This window comes from Pelmatolapia mariae, linkage group LG8 (assembly GCF_036321145.2).
Source record: "Pelmatolapia mariae isolate MD_Pm_ZW linkage group LG8, Pm_UMD_F_2, whole genome shotgun sequence".
In the NCBI taxonomy this organism is placed as follows: Eukaryota; Metazoa; Chordata; class Actinopteri; order Cichliformes; family Cichlidae; genus Pelmatolapia; species Pelmatolapia mariae.
Window position 1 is genome coordinate 18,528,582 of NC_086234.1, and position 21,195 is coordinate 18,549,776.

The 21,195-nt window shown below is 41.6% G+C and overlaps 1 protein-coding gene across 1 annotated transcript in view; it reads left to right on the forward strand.

Annotated features, from left to right (window-relative positions):
* Window positions 1-21,195, forward strand: part of ankfn1b (ankyrin repeat and fibronectin type III domain containing 1b) — a 124,635-nt gene that overhangs the window by 51,338 nt on the left and 52,102 nt on the right. Inside the window, exon 4 of the mRNA XM_063482052.1 lies at window positions 18,183-18,223. Within this exon, the coding sequence (XP_063338122.1) occupies window positions 18,183-18,223 (41 nt within the window). The remainder of the gene's footprint in view (window positions 1-18,182; window positions 18,224-21,195) is intronic.

The window sequence follows — 21,195 nt, forward strand, 5'->3', positions numbered from 1 at the left end:
CCACCAGGATTGCACATGAGAGATAGAGAACATGGCCGTCAGCAGCTAGGGAGGCAGACAGGCAGACATTTTTAACCTTGACATTTTTGGAGCGATATCATTACATCTTAGTCCAAGACTTCCCATTGCCAGCTGAGCCGTGAAACCCGCTCTCAATGTTCTTTCCAGTTTTTGAATACTTGACCCCCCCCACCCTCCCTCTCCCCCTCCTCATCCTCTTCTTCTCAACAGGTCTCACAATCGCAGTCTGTCACTCTTAATAAATGCTGGAAACCAAGTGCTGTTTGTGTGCTGGAGAATCTCGAAATGACTAAGCAGTGGCTGGGTCGCAAAGGCTCTCTGGAGAGGCCCCGGGGTGAGGGAATGGAGCTGGAAGGAGGAGCTGGCCCCCGAGACGCCTGCAAGCCGTCGGGATACACACTGGCCCGGCCACAAAAATGAGCCTCTGGCCAGTGTTGGCCGCCCGTCTGACTCTGCGCAAACACACACTCACTGACACGCGCGCGCACACACCAGTGGAAAAGTGCAACTCGAGGTATCAACATGTAGAGAGGAAGAACGCTGATGGGAGAATTTGGGAATAAAAGGGTAGAAATAGAGTACTGGAGTAAATTCATTCATATTTCTCCCCCCCCCCTCCCCGCCTCACACTCCGGGTACGAGCAAGCCAAACCTCACGGGTGAATCAGTGTTCCTCGTAAACAAGCCGCAAGCACACAATGGCGCCGCTCACTCTAGAGAGTCGGAGAGAAAGAAAGGAGCGCAATGAGAAAATGAAAGGAGAAAACGAGTGACAGAAAGAAGGCATGCCAACCTCCAGACTGAGGGGAACACACAACTCAAAACAAACAGCAACTCAGAGCATGCAAGTCCAGGACGTTATCTTGCCATGTTAAAAAAATAAGTGAAGTGGATGCAGACTACAATTTAAATGGGTTCTTCCTCTGACTGTCCTGTACTTACCCTCCGAGTTTTAAGAAATGCTGGCAGGTTGTTTTTGTGTTTTTGTTTTTATTTTTTTGCATAACTGCATACCAACAGAAAAACAGCAGTGAAACCATCCATCATTGGAAAACACTAACTAAGTAAAGAAGTCATGTGGGATAATAAAGTCAAGGCTTGAATGCATATCATGTCAAATGTGATCTGTCTTTTGTCCGTGGCAGTCAGCTTCAATTTCACATTGTCTCTCGTGTCTCGGCAAAACCACAGTTCTTCTTCTTCTTCATCTTTTTTGTAATTTGCAGCCTGGTTAATCTGCAACACCATTTCCAAAACAATTGGAAGGCTTTGTAAAATGCTATTAGAAATGTAATGCAACACCTTGCAAAGGCTCATTTGGACAGGAGCGGGTTTGCCGCTGTGCTGCATCATCCCTTCCTTTATCAGCACTCTAAGCATTAGGGAACTGACTAATTGCGGCAGTTTTGAAATAATTTTAGCTGCTTTGGAGATAGGGAAGAGCAGTTTAGCACCTGTTCTGCTCTATAGCCAAGCTGTTGTAATATTTATTGATCACAATGTGCCATTGCTAGTAGAAGCAAGGCTTTTCCATGGGGGTTTCCATGGGGGCCTTCTTTACTCCCATCCAAGTTTCATGTGGATGGCAGTATATGATCTCCACACTCTGTATATATGGTACAGAATCAGTGAGGTCTTTACACATATTATCACAGATGTTGACTTTTGAAATGTGTGCTAACAATAAGCCAGACACCACCTCACCCTTTAACCTGGAGGATGAGCCATCCATGATTGTTGATAGTTGAAATTGAGGGGCCTCCCATATTGACTTTATTTTTTCTGCAGACATTACGGATTATTAATATTAATATTGTAAGGTAAAGACCCTACAGTAATACAGAGAAAACCTCCAACAATCAAATTAACCCCTATGAGCTGTTGTTGCATTTGGCAACAAAACATCCTTTTAACAGGACAAAACATCAGGCTGAACCAGGCTCAGGGAGGGGTGGTTATCTGCTGTGACCGCTTGGGGTGAGAGAAGGAAAACAGGATAAAAGACATGCTGTAGAAGAGAGCCAGAGATTAATAATAACTAATTATTAAATGCAGAGAGGTGTATAAACAGTGTTAGTGAAAAGAGGTGAGTGGAGAAGAAACACTCTGGGAAACTTGCAACGGCCTAGGCTTTTTGCACCATAATTAATGGAGGACTTCAGGGTCACCTGATCCATCCTAACTATGTGCTTTCTCAAAAAGGAACACTTCAAGCCAAATCCAAAGCAGAGGGGGTGTCTGTTTCCTGAATCCAAGCTGGGTGCGGGTTCCACATAAAAGCTGAAGGCTTTGCCTCCCATTCTGGATTCACCATGGAGACAATAAAGTAAAACATTAAGTTCATTATAAGTGAGCTTGGGTCCGAAGAGGCTGACAATGATGTGTTTTTTTAGTTTTTTCTTTGATTGGTAAATCTTTAACTTACAGAAAGTGTAAAATCTATGTGGGTTTTTTCTCTGGAAAGGTTCTATGTGCAAGCTAATCTCGTTGGGTAATGAAACATGCAACATATAATTGATGAGGCAGACCAAAATCAGACCCCTTCTTGCCTGCAGACAAAGATACATGTTTCTTATCATCGTATTTTAGTGCTCAAGCTCTACCATGATTGCACACAAAAGCAACAGGACCCTCTTAGAACTAATGTATTCAGATTACAGGCAATTATGGCTTATTACCATTTTGTGGGGGAAGCGGGGCTCATTTGCAGTATTTGTTCGGTGGTTGTCTAATACCGGGAAAGGGAGGGGAGCCGGGCATTTCCCCTCCGTGCAAGCTGTGATGCTGCAAGAGAAGCATGTAGCATGGCTCAGATATTAATGACTCATTTCCCCCTCACCTGGAAGACGAAAGTAGAGCTAATCCAGATACTTCAGTGCTAATAGCCCCACTAAATCACTTTTGCATTCACTTTGTGGCTTGTTGTCTTTTTGGAGGATATGGAAAAATCAATCCATGGCGCGGTGCTCAGACATTTTCTCACGTTTGAACCTATTTTCGATCCTATCTCTTTGTTGCTAGTCTGTTGACACTCTGATTACACATCTACATTTTTGTTCTGGTTGGTAATGACAGGAGTATTCACTTCTCGTCACCAAACACAACACCGGGACCTTTTGCGCCACTTTCATGTTGCACGGCTTGCATTCCATGTTTCCCCGCTCCAATTATACACACAGACTCAAAGAGACCCCCTTTTCTTTTGCGCTCTCCCATTTGATCATTTTTTCTTTTTTTTTGTTTAACGTCACGATCCTGCAAGCAATCATAATGCAGTTTGTCTCTGAAGTGGCAACTGGTGGAGCTAAAGGAGGCAAATATTTAGATTCGAAGCTGTCACGGCTGGGTGCTGTTTACGAGAAATGCTATCATCTCAGATACTCCGACTTGTGAAATCGTTGCGCCAGTCAAAACTGCTGAACGAGCAAATGTGAAATTGTCTTGCTTTTAGGGATGAGCTTTATTACTCGCTGGGCTAAGGAGAAACAGATTCTAATCAATGCCACTCTAATGCAATTGACTGAAGAGCCAAAACAGCCTAAGCTTGGGCGGCTTTTGGAAAAAACTGGGTATCGAGAGGTTTCGCCTCAGCTGTCTTCTTCTGGTGAGAGAATGGTTGTTAATGGTCGCTGTTAATGACTTGCCAGAAAAAAAGGTGCCAAATGACAGCCACTTACTGGCTAATACACCATGCTGTCAAACTTAGCATCCTTCCTGTGAAACCATTCGCCACAAGAAATGTGAAGCATGAAAGGGTCACTGTGCAGAGCGCTGGTCCTTTCCTCTGGACTCGCCGTTTCTGCCGCTACGCGATGGAGTCCGCCGCGGTATATTTAGGTGTACGGTTTGGGACAGGAAGAGGGGGAAGCGCTGAGGTTATTTGATTGCTTCATTATGGTCATATATATGGCCATATATTTATGTATACTTTGTTATGTATGTTATTACATGTACACCAGTGAGTGTTTGTTTGTTTGTCTGCGTATGTTTGTGCGTGCACGTCTGTGTGTGTACGTGTGTGTGCGTGTGTGACTCAGTCAAAAAGGCTCAGTGTTTAGACCACCCTGAGAGCTGGGCTGAGTGACAGCATGGGCCTCAAGACTCTTGCAACACACACACACACACTCACAAAGGCGCACACACTCCGGCACATACAGTGCTCAAACACACACGTCAGCGAGCTCATTTTTCAACGTGTTTTCTAGTCTATTAATGGTCTCATGACCAAATACATATCGCGCTCCAAAGCAAACATGCTGTATTAAAATTGAATAAATCACTCTGGGGTCAGGAGGGAACACAAACTTACTGCTGTTAGCACTGTGCCACCTAGCAGCATCGCAGCAGATGCTGCCCGTTAGGCTGTGCCTGCAGTTTAAAGTGTAATGCTGGACAGCACATTTCTGAATCAGTGATTATAAAGAAGAAAGCCAGGTTCTTTCCATCTGTGAATTTGAATGATTACATAAATACGACAATGACATGAATGCTAAATGAAAATTAATTGTTAGTTATTTTCAGACCATTTTGACTAAAATTTCCCATTAGTCACCTGTCCTTTCTCTCTTCTTTTCCTTTTTTTTTTTTTTGCATATCAGAGATGGAGGCACGAGTCCAAGTGTGCACCACAATGAAGTGCTCTTTTTGCTCACAGTGTGTGTTTAGGCCTCCAGTCAAAATCGGGTCCTGCTGTGATGTTGTCATTCATATCAAAGCCTTTTTTTTTTCTTCTTAACAGCTAATTAGTAGCTGTTGGACCTGGTGTCTGTGGGCCGACCCCCTGCTATGTTGAATACAAACACTACATAGACTGGTGATGTCGCAAGGGGGGGTATAAATTCATTTTACAATGCGACAACACGGATAAAGTACATTTAATTAAATGTACAGTGAGAGAAATCATTATTTAAAACCCTGCCTGTGAATTTCTAAGTTTGCAAACTTAGAATTCTCTAATTTTTTTACAGTAGTTTCATTTTAATGAGCACTTTCTGCCGAGACCACTTTGGTTCAGTGGTAAACTTAATACAGGCTGCCTTCTTGAGATTTCAATCCATTACAGTGTAGTGGGTTATCAATGGTGTCTGAAGGCAGCTGGGGCTGTGGTCATCCCGTGTAGTTTTGAGCTGGTCCACCAACTTTCTCATAGTCATCCTCATCCCATAAGGAAAGATCTTGCGTTGGAGCTTCAGACTTAGGGCGGCTGATGGGCATTTGATATTTCTTCCCTCTCTGACTAATCACACCAACAGTTGTCACTTTCTCACTAAGCTTCTTCCTAATGGTCTTGTAGCTCATTCCAGCCTTGTGCAGGTGGTGGAGGTTGGAATGGAAGAAACTGATTCTGTGGACAGGTGTACTTTGTACACATTGTTGTGATCGGGAGTATCTGTAATTGTTGATTGATTGCAATCAGCCAATCTGTGAGAGGCAGAATTCTGGCTGGGTTGCAGAGAATTAAATATTTATTTCACTCAATATCATGAAAATCAGCTTATTATGTTTATCTAATGTGTTTTTTCTGTCTCTCTGCATCAACATGAAACTACCATAAAAATAAGCAACCGTTCATTTCTTTGTGAGCAAATTCACAAATTCAGCAGAAGTGGTCCAATAATTATTTCTCCCCTTGTCGGTGAAAGCAATGAGTTTCTTTTCCTTCTATCAAAATCTAAGAAGAGTCTTTTTGTCCACTTAAGCAAAGACCACTAAAGAATATGCCTCCTTTGTATTCGCAGTGAGCCTTCAAGTTGGAACACACATATTCAAGAGTATCAGCGTGTTTTCATATGTCATGTTTAATGCAGGTGGCACAGTGGTTAGGACTTTTGTCTCATGGCAAAAAGGTTCCAGATTATCACCTGCTGGCCAACTGGAGTTCTTCTGTGTGGAGTTTGCATCCTCTGCATAGTCCCTGGATTCTTCAGCTTCCTCCCCCAGTCCAAAGACATGCTTGTTAGATTAACTGATAGTCTCAGATTGGCTGTATGTTTAAACGTGAGTAAGCGTGGCTGTCTGTCTCTATGTGTTAGCCCTGCAATGGTCGACCATTCTGATCAGGGTGTACCCCACCTCTCGCGCAGTGATACTTAGTGATAGCCCTCCCCCATGACCATAAACTGGATAGTTAAGAAAATGCTTCCTCCTGATCTTTGCATTGATGATATGAAGTCTTGTGCTCATTATAGAAACTGCCAGCAACCTAAACCGCATTCATTTGTACGCAGTGTAATCTTACCCACAACTTATCCCATACAGCTTTCATTCATTTACTCTATGTTAGCATGCATGCTTTGACGACGCTCAAATGTCATATCAGATGTAACAAACTAAAATCAAACTTGTCAGGCAGAGTTGCAAGTTGTCCAAATTTCTATGAGACTTGTTGCTGTGAGGTGGTGACTTCAGGACACTGTACCCTCGTAATGCCTTATCCTTTGAATTTCTGAAAGGAAAGTGGAAAAAGGCTGGAAATGTCGATGAACTTACTGGAATAAGTATAGCCCCTGTATATATACAGTGACAATGGCATAGTTAAAGAATCACCAGCTGTCATGGAGCTCTGATAACTACAAATTGTCAAGAGAAAGTTTAGTTAAAAACGTTTGATCAGTCAAATCCTCCACGATTGCCGTGAAATTACAGTAGAGTTTAGCCTTCTGCTAAGCAGTGAGTGTTTATATTACATCGACCAGTAAAGCTGTACTTAAACTGGCCTGTAATTTTCATCAGTGCATCAATGCTTTACATTATTTTTGATTGATGTGTGATTCAGTCTAAGAAAGAACTAAGAAGAGTTCAGCAGAATTTGCAGTTTGCGGTAGCAGAAAGGGAAGGCAGTAGATACGTTGGCTTGCTGGTTGGCCGGCAGACTGAATAAGGACATCAAAGAGGACGACGCCAGCATTCATGATTAAAAGCAGGGGCCACAGTAATGTCTGGATGGGCCATTTAAAACTAATGAGGGAAAATAAATAGAGCCATTGCCATTGGCATGAGTAAGTGGAATGTGCGAAGTGCATGTGTGTGACCATGCAGTGTGTATTCTGTATATACATACGGATGGATGACAAAGGAAAACTGACTCCACAGTGTTGTGCTGGAGTGAGTTGGGTCCTGCTGTCCCCTTACAACAAAGGGTCATTGCAAATCAATGCAAATTTGTTTGGAGTGATTACTTTTATCCTTTGATGAAGTTTTTCCATCATAAAGGAAGTGGACTTGTTTGGGATGGCCTTACCACAGTCCATTTGGCACACAGGAGGGTCCCTGAATGGTTTGATAAGTATGGAAATGATGTGAATCATTTGTTCGGGCCTTTGGAGTCACATCTATCATATCTTAGCCAGAAATGAACACAGATAGGAAAAATCGTGACCAGTGTTAGAGCGCACTCTCCATCTCTATCATTGAGGACCACGTAAGAGTATTTTTCTGTCCCGGTGGCTTCGCTAAGACACCGACTGTTGTTTCTTCTTTTCATTTGTCACCCATTTGTGTGAGCACCAAGGTTTGAAGGACAAGTTTGTGGATGTTAAATCACAGATGTGACCAAGTTCTTCACTTTGGGCTAAAGTTTCTGTGACACGGCTTCCCAACAACTTCAAAGGAATCGTCTAGAATCTGAGACGAAATGCTGACAACTAAGGTCATTTGACCGATGCGTGTCATTGCCTGTAAGATCTGTTTTTCACCTCAGAGATGATCCCTGCAGATCTTTATCGTCACAATAGTTTAATCAGAATTGACTCACCCCTTATTGCTGCGCCTGTTTTGCTACTGTGTGTGGTACGCTCGGAGCGACGTAGGCAGGAGGCATTTCGTTTTTGTGAGTGAGTCATGGTACTTTGGATCGTTTGTCCTATCTTCATGTTCCTGTGACGCATACAAATCGGAGCACGCGCACAGAGTGAGGCGTATGACAGTAAGTGGAAGTGAAGCACTGATATGGGCACATCAGTGCAGGGAGAATACGTGGGTCCGACAACAAAGCTGGTTCATCAAAGGTGAAGGCTATTGTTACCAGTGTCTACGTCAGGGGTGACGTCAGTGCTCAACGTGTTGCGGGTATTTATTAGTCATCATAATTGGTTATATTTACTTTCAAGAAGCAAACTAATAACTAGGAACTCCTGCGCTTTGTTCATATTTTTCTTTGATTTGAAAATACTTCGTTTTTCTCTGCTGCTTGTGTTTCTTTGACTGCATTTTTCGCTTTCTTCTACAATAATTTATATTTGCCTTTCTTCTCATTTTCTAATTTGCAGTCCTCTTCGTCTTTGTCTCCTTTTTTTCCCCTTGTTGTCATCATCTTTTCCATGTTCAAAGGCATAGGCACAGGCTGCCGAGCTCCTAAAACAAGCCATAATTTTCTTTGTTGATAATCCAAGTGCTTGGCTGGGTGATAGTACAAAAAAAGCCAACCCATCTTAACGGATTCCAGGCCGCTTTCACAATGTGACTTTTTTTTTTATTATTACAAGTTGCATTTAGCGTCAGAGTTGAGTTATTTCTCAATGCAGTGCTCTTCCAAGATCTAATGGACAATTATCTATGGAGGAGAAGTTAATGGGTGTCTCATTTCACAAAGTCCTCAGTTATTTATGTCAATGAGCACCATTGTGTGGAAACGTGGCAGACCCGTGCTAACCGCTCGACTTGTTTAGATTTTCTCTATGGAATCCCACACCCATTGTAAGCCAGCAATAACCACAAGACTAACGTGTGTGTGTCTGCATGTCAGTGTTTGAGTGCTTTTCAATGTGCGAGTTGAGCGTGTGCATATGACAGTGTAAAGATCGGTGTAACATAAATGCATGCACATGATGAAAGTGCGTACTGACAGACAAATCTTCATACACGTGCTCACACACACACACACTGGCCACCCCAGTACACACAAACCCATATAAACAGACATCCTGCCTCCCACATACACCACACACACACTCACCACAGACACTTACATAAGCAGAACTGTAGACCTACCACCACATACTCAGACACCCCCCCCCATCCCCCACCCTCAGCATCCCCCCCCCCCCCCCCCCCCCCACACACACACACACAGTACCAAGGACCCACTACCAACATCAACACCATAAGGCTCGGGCTTGATGACATCATGGCCTGGATGACAGCACGTCTTCCAGCCCTATTAGTCTGATTGTAGGTGGCTCCGCCGCAATGATTTATGGGTAAATATCCATAGTCTCTGCTGTGTTGATTTATGAGCCATGTTTTGGTCCCTTTGGTCCCCCGACCACAAGATCTGGGAGGGGGAATCCTATACAAATAATGACATTATAAAACTGGAGACAGTGAGGTAAAAGGGGGAGAAGACCCAGCCTGTCACTCCCTCATCACACGGTATGGCTGACGTGCTCTGATTGGTCAGTGAAATCAGGAATCACAACGCACGTGTGCAACAACAGCAGTGATTTTGCACCATGTTTCCCCATCTGCACATGCGTACCTTTCCAACTAGCTGCTGCTTTTCATCTTTCAGTTCTGTCCATTTGTTCTGCTGCTAATATATCTGCCTGTCCGGTGACATCTGTTTCCCTTCCCTTTTTATTTCTGTCATAGAAGTGTCTGAGTTTTTTAAGAGCCCTAATAATTCTGTCTAACAGCACAGTGGAAAATGATTAGCACAAGAAGGAACGCACTCTCCGCATCCTCACCCTTGCATTCGACTGAGTATATTTTTCTTTGTATTTTGTTAACAGCCCTGTAAATTATTTGAACTGTTTTGGTTTATGAGACGCTTATTTAAACCCCAAAACACCTGTCGAGTGTTGCAGAACAGAAAGTGTATTTTTGTACCCTTGTCTGGGTATAATGAGACCAAAAATTTTGACCTTTCTTTTCTCAGTTTTACCGCACATTGCTTCTTTTTCCTATCTGACAATTTCTATCTAAGTTGTTTCCTTTCGTTTTAAACTCAACCCCTTTTTCACCTTCTTGACCTTTTTTTTTCCCCCCCTAGCCAAACAGAATGTGTAGGAGGCTCCCGGCTGCTAATGGACTGGGAGCCTCTAATTGGGTTGTGCCTTGTTGCCATAGCATGCAGAATTTTTATCCTCCGAATCTGCCAACTGATCGTGCACAAAAAGCACAGCAGTTACAGCTCTACATGTCCTAAAAGTCACAGCTTGGCTAATTTGAAGGCCAATTATTGGTTGTTGGACACAGCGTTGGAAGTGAAACTGTTTGTGCATTTTTTATTTATGTGGCACTGTGAAATGTTCCAAGTGATAAAGCTGCAGTAATGAATGTCTTTCTACTTTCTCTAGACAGATTAGAGTGCTTTTATCACTCCATCAGCAGTAAAATATATCGTACAGCAAATCGAATCAACTTTTAAACACACATTTCAACATATCTAGCAGAAATACTCCAAATTTAGGTCTGACTAATTACTATTTGTCGTATTTTCTTCAAACTGTCACTGGGAGACTTGCGGGGGCATGGAGTGTGTCGCGAAGCCAGCTGTCACACTTTCTCCCACAAGGTTGCACAGGAGTGATTCACTAAAGGGCTACCAGGAACCCACTGAGAGCCCTTAAAGGATGTTGCTAAATGTGAGTTTGGAGGTGTACAAGTATGACAGCGAGAGGTGTGCGCATTTGCATTTGCGTGTATTGTGTGTGTGAGATATTGTTAGAAAAGCCTCATTTGACTGGCAGGTGTTTGGACAACCTGCTACGGCCCCCTCAGTGGTGCGAGCGGGTTGCTTGCCTCTCCTCTAGTCTCAGAGGCTGAAATTGGCAGGTGGATTTTTTTTGGGAGTAAAACAAGATTGGGTGGAGGGGGTGGAGGGACACAATGGGAAATGGAAGGATAAAAAAAGAAAGTATGACAGTATTTCCTGCGTGGCCTTTCAGAACATTGGCAATATGGTTGACTTTTCCAACAGCTATGAGTAATGTCCACTATTCAGCTCGGGTGGCAGAGTGCTTACATTGCTCACCTAGACAATGAGGTGGCAGAGATTTGTGTGTGCCCACAGCCACAGGCACTGAAAACACACAGTGAGTCAGAGTACACCATGCACACGCGCACATATATGCTCTGTCTCCTACATTTACATTTATATGGCATTTAATTTCTCTCATGAGCGAGGCAAACAGTAAAAAATTATCATGAGCAAATATTATTTCACACGAGCAAGGATTTACTGCCGCTTGCACAACCCTCGCACACATGTAGAGCTTAGCAGCCAAGCTCACAAGTTTTCTACTGGGTGAATGCGAAAGGCCATGCAGGGTCTGTAACCAAGTCCACTCTTTTTGAAGGTATACTGTGCTTGCACAAATTGGGGGTGAGAAAACTCACCCCCTTTGTGTTATCCTGTCATACATGATCTCATATTTGTTATGATAAATTTATCTTAAAGCTAGAATTATTAATGAGAGTGTGCATCTGGAATTAGAAGTGTAAATGTGGGTAAACAAGCTGCTCAAGCAGAAATGTCTTAGAATTTCCCAGAGAATCCTCCAGCTTTTGACAATTATTCATGATCAGTAATCCACAGGTAGCTGCCGCTTAATGGTTCACAAGAAACAACAAAAGAAAAAGTCCCAACTGATATCTAATCTTTAAGACCGAAATGGATATTTGATGATTTAAGAAGGCATGCTTGTGGCGTTCCAACAGGTTAATTTGCACAGTGCCCTCTAGTGGTCAAACTATACATTACCGACATTCATAACATAGTTGAAGGGTGTTTCTCCTATCCTTTTATTACTCTTTGAATTTTTGTAAATATAGATAGCTCAGCAAATGGCTAAAAGTTGTCTGATAATATGGGCCAACTGATACTCTTAATGGATAATTTGGGATATATCCATCAATTTTTCTATCACTCATCCATTCAGGGTTGCATGGGGCCTGGAATTTGCCCCAGATGGGGTGCAGGCTGGGTACAGCCAATTCTGAATCACAAATTAACTTAGCATGGATGTCATTGGACTGTACACGGTCCACAACAAGCCACCAGGTTTAAACCCAGGACTTTGTTGCTATGAGGAAACAGTACTGAGCCACTGAACCATCTTGTCCTCAAGTCCCCATCTTCCAAAATGATTTCAAATTTTTAGCTAAAGTTATAAATCAATGCTGTATGACCGTGTATGCTGGCATTGAAAGCAACCATTCATTGGTTTCAGCCTCCAAACTGTCTAAAGTCAGACTGATGTGGAGGCAGAGGTTTATCCCATCCAACACTCACCAAGCAAAAGATCTTGTGAGCCTGGTTGGTGCTTTACACATTCATCCAGCCTATTTTGCAAATAGTGGCGAATAACACTTACATGTACCTTTACGTACACACAAAAACTTAACCAAAACAGCTAAGGACAATGTAGATTTTATTACTGTACTGATTTATATCAACATCAACCAGAGATAAGTCTTAAGCATGGTGGTGGCGTTTGCTATAATATTTTGTTTAGACATGCAGGTTTCCATGTCTCTAAAGCCATTTCCATGCAAGATCTTTGGACAATGTCGAGTTTAAGACATAGCAGGAAATGGTCTACTTCCATTTGATTGGTCCAAGGGACCTGCCCGGAGGAGCACAGCACACATGATGCCCGCTTGCTTGCTGTGACTCCATTGGGTTATTATCTTCGCCATTCTCGCATCAGTGCAAATTAGTGCCACGGGCAATCACTTTGTATTTTGTACCAGAGAGCTGGTAAAGATTCCATCAGACGTCTGTTCTCACATTCACCCACATCCGGTGGGTAATTTCTGAAAGTTCAGGCCTGTAATGCATGTTTAAAGATGGCTAAATAGTCTTGAACAATTCCTTTGAACTCTGGGTCAAGAAGTCACCACTGTGTGTCCTGCAGACGTCATGCATGATGCGTTGCCAGACACATTTCCCCCCAAAATCTGAAGAAAAAAACAAAAAGCTAATCTAACAACAAAAGAACGTCATCATTATTTAAGGAATACTATATATGTTCTTTTAGAGAATAAACTACATCTGTAATAGAGACGAAACAAATAATTTAATATTTAAGTTATACGTGCTTTTCTGTAGTCCTGCTGGCTACTGTGAGTGACTTACAATTGATTCTTTAGAATAAAAGCCAAAGGACTCATCTTAAATCAGTAATGATAATGTAACAGTGATGAAACACAGTAAATGAGGCTTTCCGGTTAGTGGGGTTCAGTGAGTTACTAGAGTATCATTCCTGCAGGGACTGCCTTGAGAATATTACAAGCCAGTAAGTTCAGTGTGAGTCAGTGGCATGTGGGAAACACCAGTTATTAGTTTAAGCAATAAAGGAAGCTGTGATTCTCAACCCTGACTCAGAAACATTATTTGTCTTTTTAGTTATATTATTAATCATGTGTAGTGCTGACAAACTACGATAGACAGATAGATAGATAGATAGACAGACAGACAGACAGACAGACAGACAGATAGATAGATAGATTGATTACAAGACAGGTCCTGTTTTTGGTTAACAAGGCGGGACAGTAGCACCACGCTGTGATAGAAATAGGCTAGATAACATGTTGCAAACAGATAACCAATTGATTTAAATAGTTTATCAGCTTTAGAAATCTGTGCACTCAAAAGCAAGATTTAGGAGGGTTGGGGTAAAGTACTCAGACAGATAACAAAGTTAATTGCTGTTGACCTGACCTCTCAGTTGTCCTTTCAAACATAATGCAATGCTGTATGAACAGAACAATATCTTAATAAAACAGAAAAAAAAAGGTGAGGAAATGTGCACACAGGAATTTTCTAAAATCCGTTGTCCATGTAGAGTATTTAAAGCAAATCCTCTGAGTGTGCTACTGCTCCAGGTGCACTCAGTGGCCCCTAAAAGAAAACAAGGAAGTGCACCTGCTATGTGAGATCTCCTCTCCTTGTGCATATCTCTCAACTACCTCCCCTCCCGCAAATCGTCCATCCTTCTCTTTAGGCTACGCTGTGTCATGAGCATTTACCCCCCCAACCACCACCACCTATTCTCTCACTCTTCCCCCCCCTCTTCTTCCGTCCTCCCCTTCACACTGTGTGCCGAATTGGAGAAGCTTATCGCCTAGCAACTACAATTAAAGTACAACAAGTCAGTGGTGGTAGCAGCCACCACTGGAGCAAGCTTCGCAAACCTTACGTGTGACCAAAAGCTTCAGACAGCAAGACAGGAAAACAGAGAGAGTTGAACACCGAGGGGGAGAAACAGAGCTAAAGAGTTGAAGTTGAACAGGTGAACGGCAATCGGAGTCGGCGCAGTGAGGACCTCGGGTTTTGGAAACAAGTGAGAAGCAACACAGGGAGAGTGGGAATAGCGTTCTCCGACTGGGTTTACTGGGTTGGACTCAGCAGGTATGTCAGTCTCTGTGTGTGTGTGTGTGTGTGTGTGTGTTTGGGAACAGTGCATACAGATTTTGCAAATATAGTTTGCCAGCTGCTTGTGCATTTTTACTTTATGTGTAGTTCATGTTTCACTCTTTTTTTGTTGCTAATGAGGAAATATTTAGAGATAAACATGTCTGTGCTTTTAAAACATTTAGAGTATGGTGTGAATGTGATTTACCAGCAGAAACCAGGGGGTGCTGGGTACTGTAAAGGTATGTGCTCACACACCTTCCTATTCAAACACGCTGCTGAGATATTGATTTTTTTTTTAAACTGGTTGCTTGTTTTGTATTTATTGCTATCAGACTCCTGACGGCTCCGTGTGGTCTCTTTCTTATCAGTAATTACAGCACCTTTATGCACAGCTGACAGGAAAAGCCAGATGAATTTTTTCCATACATTCCAGAAATAGCCAGCAGTTGTCAGGTGCGATGCATGCTGCTCATGTTGATGTAGGCTGAAGGTTTGGTAAAGGAGTGGTGATTATAACTCATCAGCCTGTATTTTACCTCAACTGACTGCTGGTGATGCTTTCTGTGGCTGCAGGGAGAAAGAGGTGAGCAGGTGCTGACTGAGCGACTGATTGTTTGACTGATTTTATTTGTTCGTTTTTTTTCTTATGCTAAATTTCAGGTAGTGAAAGTAAAACAAATGAGCAGCCAAGATAAAACAATAAAAGTGCAATAGGGACATTGGACGGATGCTGTAATGGCTCAAATACGAGGGATGATCCTTCTACTCTTACTTTCGGCGTGCTTGAAAATTGATTTGAAGATTTAAAAGTGGCAATCTAATGTTAAAAAATAGGAATATGAGTACAAAATACTAATATCGTGTAATGCTGTAGTGATATTCGTGTGCAGACAATTTAGCTGCGAGTCATTAATGTTCTAAGGTTCTAAAATAGCCCTCCTTCACCCCCTGCAGAGCTGTCTTTCAAATGATGCACACCCACCTGCCCTCATCCCTCTTGGGAGAGTGGTACTACCTGAAGGCACTGTGGGCGAGCTGGCAGGTGAAAGGTTAATCACTCTGTGTGGCGTATCCTGTCCCCTCCAGGAGGATGAAACTTGTATGCAAACATGTATGCACAGAGAATTCAGAGGCTGGTCAAAATGTCACAGCAGTGAGCACATAAAAGCACACACACTCATATCCACACACTCTGAGCGCCAGAGTAGAAAAGTCACTGGCTGGTCAAAATGTCAGCTCACACTGCTCACATAAAAGCACACACTTTCACACACACACACTCGAAAAAGAAAGAGAAAAGCACTTCTCTCTGATGTTCAGGTTGAGATTAAAAGGAAGGGGATGCTTTTTTCAAACGTTTGCATCTTTTTGAGCTTCACAAAGCAAACTGATTGTTTGTGTTGTTTGCATTTAAGACAGTTCAGATAAAATGTAAAATCACCACCTTTATTCTTCTGCACAGCCTGAACTTTTCTAGCTTTCTTTTAAGTTCTTCAGGAATAGTTCTCCAGGCTTCTTTCTTTTCTGTTCTGTGTCAAGATGATCTCACACTGCTTCAATAATGTGGAGTTCTGGGCTCTGGGGAGGCCAATCCATGACTGATAGTGTTTGTGTTGCATTAGGGGTGTGTTTGGAATCATTGTAATGCTGAAAAATGAAGCCGGTGCCAATCAGACATCAGATTGTATTGCAGGGTGGATTGCTGATTCGAACCAAAAATATCAGATTTGGATTCATCACTTTTCAAATGAGTTTTTGTTCGATATGGAATATGTGAACCTTTTCTCCCTCTACCCTGTCCTTAAAAATGTCTTCTTAACAGCCATCTTTACACTGAGACTATTTCTGATGAGGCTTCGGCTAATAGTAGATTGCTCAACTGAAGGGCCAGATCTCTCAGGTTTCTGTGTGGATTTTATTCCCTATTTTATAATAGCATGACTTTCGGATACTGTTTATCTGCTGTAAATAGTTTTTCAGGCCTGCCACTTCTATTGTCCTCCAGTTTTCATCTTTTTATTTTTTTATGCCAAGATACATGGACCAGACTGAAAATGAGTGAAAAAATAGCCAAATTTCAAAGAAAATCTTTGGTAAAACTTCAAAAAGCTGGAGAACTGTTGCTCAAGACCACCTTAAAAAATTGCAAGAAAGTCTGGCTCTTTAAAAGCAAAACAAAGAACTGACAAGTGTCTCAAGATGCACAGTAAAATGTTCTTCCTATATGTGAACTTACACACTTAGTCTTTTGGTTCAAACTTGACTTGAGTTCACTGAGTTGACTGTGCACATTTCCATTGTCTGCGGTATCTATAGTAACTACAGTGCCGTAGGAAACAGGCAATGTCACCTGTTCACAAGTGAAATTGATCCACTGATTTCAGATATATTTGTTTTGAAAATGATGGATTTTGTATCAGACAATGTTCTTGAGAATGTTAGAGTGAGACTTGTACCCATTGTTATGTTTAATATTGTAGTGTATTAACCTGCTAGCATTAGCTTTAAGTGGATCTTGGATATTAGAGCAATTTTAAAGCTCATGGTCTTCAGCAATGTAATCCATTGAGCCTCAGAGGGTTTTTTTTTAATTCCCAGAAGACAGAAACATTTCCTTGTACTCCTCTGTGATTATACCACAGAGAATAGATGGGTCAAATTTAAATGCAGTGGGTTTAAGTGTGTTGACTGACAGTATTTGTTCGGTCAACTCCCTCAGGGTGTTCAGATTCCCCACTTTTTTCTCCACAGTGCTTTTAACATTTAAAGTGTCCAGATTAGTATCTTTCCCAAAGGTAAATATGCAAAATAGCAACAAAATTTCACTCCAAAATTGTCTACAGCCTAAGGCCAGTTGTTTGTGTTTGTGTGCCGGTATTTCTGTGTATGCGCTGTCTCAGCATGCATCTCCTTTGAGTGCAGTACACCTCAGAAGGATGCAGACAGCAGGGTTTATAGACGTGTGCTATAGATGTGTTTTGTGTCATTGTGTGTGGCTTTGCCAGAGGGATGCATTCAAACATCCCCCGTTGAGGTGAGCCGGCGGGGTGTATTAGTTTTGCCCTTGGAGTTTCTAAACTCGGTTGACTTCATCATCGGGAAAATGGCTTTTAAACTCGTTCCCTCTACGTCTATTCTCCCTCGCTTCCTTTAAAACGACCGTGCGCGCCACCTTGCATGCAGACGCCACGGTTTGATGAATGCGTGCAAATAAAGCAAATCCATGGGATAAGTGTTTGTAATTTTATCCAGAGAGCTTATTGTTTTTCATTGGAGGCAAGGTCATTACCGACGTAATTGGCGCTTACTGGATGTTGATGATCATTTGATTGGTGTTGCCTAGAAGGTAGTTGGATCACTTCAAGTCTAATAATCGAAACTCAGTTAAGAGAACAGAAAAGATAGCTCAACGTGTGACTTGATTGGGAATAACTAACCGACTGATGCTTTGGTTGAGAACAGTATGTTACTGCTGATTTTTATGCTTTTTTTAAACTAAAAATATTTATTAATAGTTATTAATTCCTACTGTATTATTACTGCTATTACCAGAAAGTCTCAGCTGTTGAGCAGCTGGCTGCCAACTTTGCACTGAGCTCTTTTTGATGTAGCCCTTTGAGCCTCCAGTGCAGTCAAACCTCCACTAATGTAACAAATCAGTCTTTATGAAGTTTATTAGGTTTAGAACCTCTGAACCATCCCATTGTTTCACAGCGTGTACAGGAGACTTCTCTTTGAATCCTTACAGACGGGAAATCCTTGAAAGCATTTCTGATCTCTCTTTTTCTTTAATTATTTCCAGAGTCTGGGCTCAGCTGACCGAAAGGAGAATCAGAATAAGAAGTAAGTCCCTTCATTTACTTCACCTTTACCTGTCTGCACACCATTCCCTCACATCCTTGTGTTACAGATTTGACTTCCTGGATTTAGTTCTTGAAATCAGCACTACTGGTTTGGACACGTCTAACCACGAATGCACATTCTGCCGTATGCTGCCGTAAAAATAGAGCTTGGTACAGTGTGTTACATAACTGACTGTGTCTTAATTCCCAAGTGTGGTAAGAACAACATTAGACAGCTGAGTTTTTACTCGTTTAAGATAATCGGCGTTACTAGACAGTTTCATCAGATTCATTAAGGTGCCAGTAAATTCCTTCATGACTGTGCGTGACCAGTAATCCATTCCACAACAATATTAATTCTCAGTCACTCCAGTTTTTCAGTGTTGTACTCTTTGGATTTTCCAGAATTTAGAGAAGGACAAAAAAATTGCTAAATAAATGTAATTTACGAGAAGGAGAAGATCAGACTACATCAGCTGTAGAGCTTTATGTCACCCATTTTCAACAAGTAAACACAGGGAGCGTTTTCAGCCACAGGTTCTGCACATATTAGCATGCATCGAATGCAATCACTTCTATGTATCTATGCATTTGCCAGTGCATATACCTTCACATAGAAACACATGTGTTTATGCACTTCTGAAGTTACATATGAAACACATAAATATCAGTCAGTATTTGATAAAGAAGTATTCTCAAATATATCTTCTACATTTTTTAGGCTATTCTTTCCATAAATGATACTTTTGTATCATATTTTCCACTTCAGTAGATTTTGAGGTGTGATTTAATTCATTATAGATGTAATGCATACTGTTTGTCATATCTGGTGTTTGTTACATGCCGGTTGTGCCGGCGCTGTGAGCACTCAGTGTGCCGGAGTTGGAGGCATCTGTTGCCAGGAGACAAGCAGCTGTATTCAAGAGACTCATCAGCATGGCCATCGCTGGATGTCAAGTAACAGAAGTCTGGCCTAGGCTAAGGGAAAGAGAGCTGATTGATTTCTACTCTACCGCACACTGATTTATGACAAAGAAGCGAATAAGCGAAAGTGATGATACAGCAGAGTACACGGGGAACATCATGGGCACAGAAATCAGCATCATGAAATACATGTTTCTGTGCTAAAACTGATCATTAACCTGAGGCACAAACGATAACAGACGTTCATTCTGTCTCAAAAAAAATGTATGTATGTGACAGACATTGTCTGTGTTGCTGAGTATGTGCTCTTTAATGTTAAACCTGCATTATGTTTTCCTCCACCGTATTAACGATCATTTCCTTTGTTTTCTGCCTTTTCTTTTCTGCTTCCCATTGTGAATGTGAACATTAGTGTACAAAGGCGCTACCATTAAGCTACAGTCAGGCTTGAAATATCTTAAAACCTCTTTTTCTATAGTTAATAAGATACCTTTATTAGTCCCACAAGGGGAAATTTCATGTTAAGGCTGCCGACCTATTGCACGCAATGGCGGCGCCATCTTTCCCTCCGACCATACACACATACATTACACAAAAACATCACATGGGGAAGACAGGTCAGAGAGGTATAACAATGGAAAAAGCACCACATGAGGAAAGATAAGGAGAAAAAAATAACTCCCCCCAGACTGAGCTCCAATAGGGAGATCAGTTTGAGAACAGAAAAAAAACACCTCTGCACATAGCACATGAAAAAAATCTTAATACACCAAAGAAACACATGACAAGCAACAGGGGTGGGTAAAGGGTGATAAACACCATGAAGGACCACATGAGCAGTCATCTCATGTAGATCTTTTGCTAATGTTCTTTTGATTTGCTGTGCTTGTGAAGGGAAACTTATTGATGTTGCATCACTCAAAACTTCTTTTTATGTGCTTTAGCTGGTAATCGCTGCATCATTTACAAGTGATTGAGAACCCTTCTGCAAAGCTTAATACCAGATGTACCAAAATGTCTCACATTACAGTAATTTTTATATCTGCTTTCCACAAACTGAGGCATGGAGGTTTCTGCCCAAAGCAGAAAAAAATAAAAGTAGTAAAAGTATATTTACTGGCCAATTAGCTGTTATTGCTTTGGTTATTTGCCTTTTCAGTTTTTGGCATGAAATTGCCAACCATATTAATTGGTTTAGGTCTTGTCCGGATATACGCAGGTATGAGTTTTGGTGTTTTGGTTTCATGTAATTGGCATTTTAGGTCTTGTGGTGTTAGAGTTGTGCACCTTATTTGGTATCTGATTTTGCACTATGTTGTTGTTTGTAGACTTCTTATTGTCCAATAAGCTATAACTATATATAGTTTTCAAAAATTTGGTTTTATGTAACTTGTCTCTGCTCCTCGTGCTGTACACAGACAGCAGGGTGGAATAATAAGGGATCTGAGTTGTGGCGTCATAGAGGCTGGGAGATACTTTGGTCCCTTCATGGTGAGAAAAATTTAGAGAGAATCTGATTAGGTTAATTCTTCATGGGAGCACGTCATGCAGTTGTTCTCATATGTAGGTGATGTAGGAATAACTTAAGATGAGAAAAGGGGAAACTCATTCACAAACTATGTGTCTGTGACGTTTTGTTTGGAAAAAGCTTTGCTTAAATAGTTAAAAAAAAATACTTGAAACATTTTTATCTTGAGGTTTTTTTTGCTTATATTAAAAGCTTTAATGGAAACGTTGCTTTTTACTGGAGGATATATATATATATACACTTCAGAGTGAAACACTTAAAAGGTCATGATTTCAGTGATCTCACGATCCACCGCAGTGTGCCCTACATGCTGTAAAGACCTCGGCCGTCACGTCTTTCCATTCCCCCTTTTAGCATTAGTTGGAAAAAAGATAAGCAAAAAACATAACGAGCAAACTCAGAGTCCACAGATATGAAGTGAATATCCACCGCACGACTCAATCTCATCTCCCAAAGCAATCCAAAGCAAATTCTAGCAGAAACACAATAAGGCATGAGGGTTCCCGCTGACTGACCGACGT